Below are 7,032 nucleotides of genomic sequence, written 5' to 3'. Positions count from 1 at the left end.
GAAAATATCAGAATTAGTACAGAATTCATTCATGTGTATATTTACTTCATGCTTCAAAGTGATGGAAATGCATATAACTTTAAAAGATTTTGAAAACTATACATCCATTCTTTAACATGATATACATAAACAGAAACCATAACCCCCAAATAGTTAATTTAATCTTGTGCCAGAATCCTACATAGCTGACTACAGATATGAGTTATGTGAAAGCTCTTTAGAATATAAAGCACATTTCTAAAAATAAAATTGTTTGCTTTAAGTAACTCAAGCATGATTTACATATATTTCAAAGAGGATTTGACATTAGAGCATTGAACTAAAAAAGATCCATCTATGACTTCTCTATCTGAAGTGATTGATACATTTCCTGAAGTGAGCTACTGGCTAATTGTTTTGGTATAATTTTGAATGAGACCTTGGAAGTATTGCTGTGTGTTTTTGTGGGGTTGAAAAAGAATGATGAAACATTTTGGGAGGAAATACCAAAACAGAAAAGAGTACAGGCTGGAAAGTACAGCCAGGGCACTAAGAAGCTGTATGTACTTCCCACGGTAAAGCATGCACTCTGTGGCAAAGATGATCCAAGTGAGGATCAGCAGGAGGAGGCAGAAGGTTATTGCTTTGGCCTCATTGTAGTTTTTAGGAAGGTTTTTGCCCATGTATGAGAAAATAAAGCAAAGAGTGCATATTGATGACAGTAAAATCACAGAAGCTGTAGATGCTTGTAGACTGATGTCACAGCTGAGTATGATTTTGTCAGGGTACCAGGATGTTTCATTATAGGGGCTTGGAGGTTTACAAGAATAGCCAATAACGAGGAAGATTGCTTGAATGACAAATGCAACAACAATGACCAGCCACTGTCCGTTATATTTTACCCACCAACTGTGGAGCTTGGGGATCTTGGCTGCTATTTTAAAAATGCAAACAATCTGAAAAGAGCGCACAACAAAACATGCTAGACAAATAGTGTAGAATAAGAGAAATGGTAAGTATCTCAAAGTACAAAGAGGGACTGTCGGCTTACCAAAATGAAAGAATACACTAAGATTACTCAGACTTAGACAGCCTAAAATTAAGAAGCACATTGGTCCACCAGCAGATCTGACGACAGGTGTGTTGTAGTTGACTGAAAACAGAACAGACATGGCTAGCGTCATGCCCACAAATGCACAGGCCGCTACGAAGACCAATGTAGCCACAATATCTGTGGCTGATATGTACTCCACAGCCCGCAGATTACATGATGTACTTCCCTCTTCAGACCATTCGATGTCCTTACACTTGAGGCAGGTGTATGGACTCTCTGTTTTACAAGAGACAATAAACCATATTAATAGATTTATATTTGAAAATGTTCAGTTTTTGATCAAATTTGTTTGCATTATTCATAGCTTCATTACACCCAAAATAACTGTAATAACTGAAAAAACTGCATCAATACTATTGAGGAGACAGTGGTCCATTTAGTTTTTAAGGATCAAGGTGAATCTTTAAAACCACGTGAAATAAAAGTATAGTTATCTTTATGGGAAGAAACAAAGTACTAAAAACATTGTTACAGCACTTCTGTAGAATTTAGATATCTGTACTTTACTCTTTACTTTAGTATTCATTTTTCTAACAGCTTTTTACTCCCTACATTTTAACACAGTTGTCTGTGCTATTCATTAGATTTTCAGAACAGGCTTGTTACTTCGGATTTTATGCATTTAAGGTAAGTTTCTCCCCCCAACATTGAGTGCCTTCCAACTGATTTGAGCTTAAATGGAGCTTATTGAAATAACAGAAGAAAGGGGCAAAAAACACATAATATATAATTTGTGTATACTGTTTTGTATGATTTATATCATTATACTCAGGGGTTAAAGTAGGACAGAATGATGCATTCTTTATTTGTTTTTTGGTCCAGATGTCTGTAAGTTGTGGTCGCAGTTAGTGCTATATGATAGTACAAATTCAGGTATCAATCCAATACCACGTAAGTACCGGACCGGTATTGCTGATTCCAATACTGATACTGATACTTACAGCGTATTTAGGGGGAAGAACAACTTGTCATGATTTACTTATTTTCCACAACAATGAGTTAACATAAGAAAGCAGTTTTTTAGAGACCTGAAATGTAAATGTGCTTGTCTTTAAAGCTTTTTGAGTCAACTTCTGTTGATTAAATGTACTATATTGATGAGACCCTACAACAGATTTTAGTGTTTCCCAACCTGCCACACTTTTATTCCTGACTGTGCTCCTTCTTCTTAGGTGTGAAAAAGTTTGTATTTCCATTTACTAAATAAAAAAATATATTATATTAATACTTTTTATTAATACTTGTGCCTTTTCACTTTTATGTGAGCAAAAGAAGTTAAATCAGTACTTTGTTTTTTTTAATCAAAGTTTTTTTAACACATACTGTATATCTAAACTTGTACTTAAAGAAAGTATGTACAAACCATTACCCGTAATGTTGACGTAAGTTCCATTTGCACAGATTTCACAGTCGAAGCAGCATTCATAGATTCCATTTTGCTTTTTTATATATCCTGCAGGACATTCTGGGGAACATAAGGAAGTAGGTACCTGTACAAGACATTTATTTAGCACATAAAATAAGTAAAAAAAAGAAAAAAAAAGAAAAGCATTTCTGAAGGGTAGCAACAGATTGGGGAGAAAAACCAACACAAAAAGATGCTTTATATACAACAACAAATGCCAAAAAAACCCTGAAAAAAATAAAATAAAAACAAAGGATCTTTGATAGTGTGTTTTGACTTTGGTTGGTGCTGTTAAATCATCTTGAGACAAACAAACAAACAAACAAACATTTTCATATATTATGTTTAACTAAATGTTGTATTAATAACAACAACAACAATAAAAACTTACTTCTCCATTGGTGTGCCATTCAATTTTGCTATCATCCACGAAGAAATGCACTTCTGAATTAAACTGATAAAATCCAATCTCCTGTGCATCACCACTGTTATTCCAGAAAACTACTGAATAGGATCCTTGCTTTAGATTTCCGTTGTCATCAAACTGAATACTATTATTTACAAGTGTAAAATTTGACTTCCTCAGCTCTGCTAGAACCTGATGTGTGCAGAAAAAATTACACAACCATTAATTCTTTGTATTTAAAAGAAAAAAAAATCATATATTGATGATATAGATGGTAGACCTAAATTTTTTCACAATATGAAGTGACAAGTTCTACAACTATTGAAAAAGAGTTTGGTTTCAGAATTACAACAATACGTCATCTCAGTTTCAAACCACTTGCAGGCTATTGTTAAAAGATGGAATTCAACACAGTAGAAGGCAATTCCCTGTTCTAGCTGCTTAGAAGCATAGAGAGTACTTTCTGTCAGTAATGGCTTGGTAATATTTGGTAATTTGGTAACAAGAAAGTAATAATATAGAAGTATCAAGTTATTATCAGTATCATAAAGATCATTAGCAAATCATTATCCAAGAAACCAGTTAGTAGAAGTATAGTTTATTATAGCATATAATATGATACAATGTATTAATATGGTGGTAGTAATATGATAACCTGTGCATTTAAATAAAAAAAAGAAAAGAAAAGAAACACTTGTTGTAGTAAACTCTTAAAATATAATAAGGTAATATTGGTCAGTGCTTCAAGACTCTGGGACATATTTATCCTATTATAATGGTAAAACTAATCCTACATTGGTCCTCAGTATTTTTATTTGTTTCAAGATGAAAATGCAAAGACTGTGTTTTAATGTTGTGGCCTATTACCTGGAAGCATGTGGTATTAACCAGAAATCAGGGATGCAAAATGCAAGACCGCCAGTTTCTAACTACTGGCATATTATTGACATATTAGAAAACAAAAACCTCCAGGAAGTGTCATGACTACCTGGAAACATGTGCAGTAGTTTCTACTTTATAACCTGGATTCAGGAGTGCAAAAAAACCCTGGTTGTTAAAGTGTGTTTAACTGGAAAATGAAGCATATATAATCAAAGGAGCTTGCAAAGAAAAGCGTCTGGACTTCTTTAAGTTGCTTGAAGACGTTTCACCTCTCATCCGAGAAGCTTCTTCAGTTCTAAGGTCAAATGGTGGGGAATCCCAGATTTAAACCTAGTGGGAGTGTCCCCCCACAGAGGGACAAAAGGACCCCCTGATGATCCTCTAATTGCCTGAGCCAGTTTCACACCTCTGCTCAGGCGATTAGAGGATCATCAGGGGGTCCTTTTGTCCAATAACTTGTACTGTATTATAGTACATTATTACCACCTTTACATAACATTATTAGACAGTTCTCAGGATGATTAAAAAAAGGCTTGTATACTTACAATGTAGGGGTACACTGTGATATTGCTATCACATTTGTCAGCTCCACATCGTAAGGTATTGTGTAAGGCATGAGCAATGGCATATACGGCAGAGTAAATTGCAAAAGAGTATGATGGGTCTGCAGCAAAGATATCCTCAGGATTCATGCAACTACAGTTACATTTCTGATTGCAAAATGTGTCTTGCTCTGCATATTTACAATGAAGTTGGGCTTTGGAAGAATGCAAAAAATCACTAAAACCAGGTATTGTCACTACTGGCTCAGCTACTCCAAGTACGGTTCCAATGTTTTTGATTCCTTTCATTTTGGGGAGTTTTTTGTTCAAGGCCCATGCATCCCCTGCTATCCACACCTTATTTGTCACATTCAGTAGCATTGCTGACTCAATGAGAGGTTCAACATTGTTTTCTAGAGCAAAAACAATAATGACATTTATCTGTTTTGCCTCCATCTGTTTGAACGTTTGAGAGTAATTGGTGCTGTCACTCAGGCCTTTGGAATATGGTAGGCAGATCTCAGTATCCTTTATCCTCTGAGTGAACAAATCCAGACCATCATTACCATAATCATCATCACTGTTAAGGAAAGCAACCCAGCGCCAGTTGAATTTTTGCAAGATTCTTACAATCACATCTATCATGTTTAAATTGGAAGGCAATGTACGCAGGAACGATGGATATTTTGCCTTATTTGAGAACACAGAAGAAGAAGTTGCATAATTAACCTGTTAAATAGAAAATAATAGAGAATTTGATCATTTTCAGGTACAATAAATAATGACAAAAAGAAGTCATAATCTTTCTATAAAACTGTTTTTGTCATATTATTTGTTAACAACTTACCATAGGAACAAGATTTACCATGAATAGCGGGGCTACGGTCAGGGATTGAGTGCTTGTGAAAGGACCGACCACAGCTATTACTTTAGACAGAACACTTTGTTTGTCACTCCAAGGTTGTATTGAACCATTAGCTGAGATTAATTTCAAAACACCTGGAAAATTCTGCGTATCTGAGCAGTGGTCAAATATGTCATAGCCAAGAGATACATTTGGCAGTAAATTGGTAGAGTTATTAACTTGCTCCACAGAAAATCTTATCATCTGAAATCTCCGATAATTTGAGAATGTGAGTGGTTTACTGAAGACAAGAAGACAAAAGAACAGGATTAACCATAAAAATCTGAAATATTGCTTAAAAGCTTCGTATTTCTGTAGTTTTGTTATTATTACATAAATTCAATTGAACAAGGACACAGATCAGATTAAATTCTATACTACGCAGTTGGACTTTGTAAAGGCATCCAACTAGATTTATCATAAAACTTACGTGGTGCAGTCGAGAGCTTCTGGTCTTTCATGATACACAGAGCCAATGTCGTCATGAATGTGAACAAGTCCACCTATCAAATAATCCCCTTCCAGCTGAAACTCTGACGCTGGGATAGTATGTTGAGTGCAGACATGTAGAAATGCTCCTAGCAGACAGAAAGATTCTAAAAAAGGTTTCATTGCTGAAGCTCTTTCTTAGTGTTCTGTTGTGCACTCTACCAAAATGTGCCTCTGCCTTTAGTGAGTTATGATACAGTGATGACTGTCCCCTCCCGTCATCATTTACATGCACATGGTGATGCTATAAATGGTTGAATGAACTTTCACAAATCAGTATGCAAAAGCATCCAAGCTGCTGTTTGTGCACAAAGTTGAACAACCATCACAAGCAAATTAGTGTAATGCTTCTATCTGGAATAACTCAATTAATCATTTCCTTCCTTTAGACATTATAACACATTTACTTTAGATTTTATTTGACTCCGTGACAGATATGAGGTCTTTAAAATATCTTTGTCTTCTTTGGGCGCAACCAAAGAATTCTGAAATGCTGGCATAAATACTGGCATAAAACGTTTGGGCCTTGATTTAAAAGCCCTTTGGCTGGTTTTATGTTTTTAAATCATGTTACACTATCACAAAATCATTACATCCACTGTCAAACTATTTATTCGTATTTGTAGATATTTATTAAAATGACTGAAGCACACTAATGCTAACTACAAGCTGCTCTTTCCACTGCAGAAAATGTGCCAAAATGCATTTGTCCTTTGGAAGAAATGTGTACTTCAACTAAGATTGCACTAGGTCAGAGCAACAAAAGACAGAAAAACAACAACTCACCCCTTGATCATTGCCAAACAGTAAGTGACCACATCCTCTTACAAATGATCCCTGTATAATTTAACATGTAACCACATAGGCCATTCAAAATTTGCAATCACTCAGCAGATGTAAGTGGTGAATGACAAGAACCCTAACCCAAATTTGAATTCAGGTAACTCCCTGTTTGAAGGGCAGAACTTTCTGGTTCATATTAAGAGATAGGTCTCATCTGGTGAGACTGTGGGCTGATAAACAAAAAATGTGTTTCAACTATAACTCTGCATTAAGACCAAATGCAACAAAATATTACAGATAAACTTGCTTTAACTAGCAATAGTCAGTAGTTTGAAACACTTTCATATAGAATCAGTTATATGCTAATGGTTAAAGTCATTAGGCATAATAACAGTCATCTGTTTGTTTGTACTTTAATCCCAAAACATTTTCTTTACTTTATAATTAAAAGTGCATCTATTGCAGTTACGTTAGGTTTTGTATTATTATTATTATTATTATTATTATTATTATTATTATTATTATTAT

General features: G+C 34.8%; 1 protein-coding gene across 1 annotated transcript; it reads right to left on the bottom strand.

The window, feature by feature from the left end:
• Positions 1 to 380: 380 nt before the first annotated feature.
• On the bottom strand, positions 381 to 5,844 carry LOC102212998 (taste receptor type 1 member 1-like). Its single transcript, XM_005732999.1, has 6 exons — positions 5,663 to 5,844; positions 5,176 to 5,473; positions 4,332 to 5,057; positions 2,890 to 3,096; positions 2,463 to 2,583; positions 381 to 1,309 (listed from the first exon to the last, which is right to left on the bottom strand). Exons 1-6 carry the CDS (start codon positions 5,842 to 5,844, stop codon positions 381 to 383), a joined length of 2,463 nt encoding a protein of 820 aa, XP_005733056.1.
• Positions 5,845 to 7,032: the final 1,188 nt, after the last annotated feature.

Source organism: Pundamilia nyererei, unplaced genomic scaffold (assembly GCF_000239375.1).
Source record: "Pundamilia nyererei isolate P.nyererei 1_Seehausen unplaced genomic scaffold, PunNye1.0 scaffold00049, whole genome shotgun sequence".
In the NCBI taxonomy this organism is placed as follows: Eukaryota; Metazoa; Chordata; class Actinopteri; order Cichliformes; family Cichlidae; genus Pundamilia; species Pundamilia nyererei.
This window is presented reverse-complemented; position numbering and strand designations above follow the sequence as displayed.

Coding starts and splice junctions, on each gene's coding strand:
- LOC102212998 (XM_005732999.1), bottom strand. CDS start 5,844: ATGAAACCTTTTTTAGAATCTTTCTGTCTGCTAGGAGCATTTCTACAT. Junction 3,097..4,331: donor TCACAGTGTACCCCTACATT/GTAAGTATACAA, acceptor TGCACACATCAG/GTTCTAGCAGAGCTGAGGAA. Junction 1,310..2,462: donor AACTTACGTCAACATTACGG/GTAATGGTTTGT, acceptor CTTGTAAAACAG/AGAGTCCATACACCTGCCTC.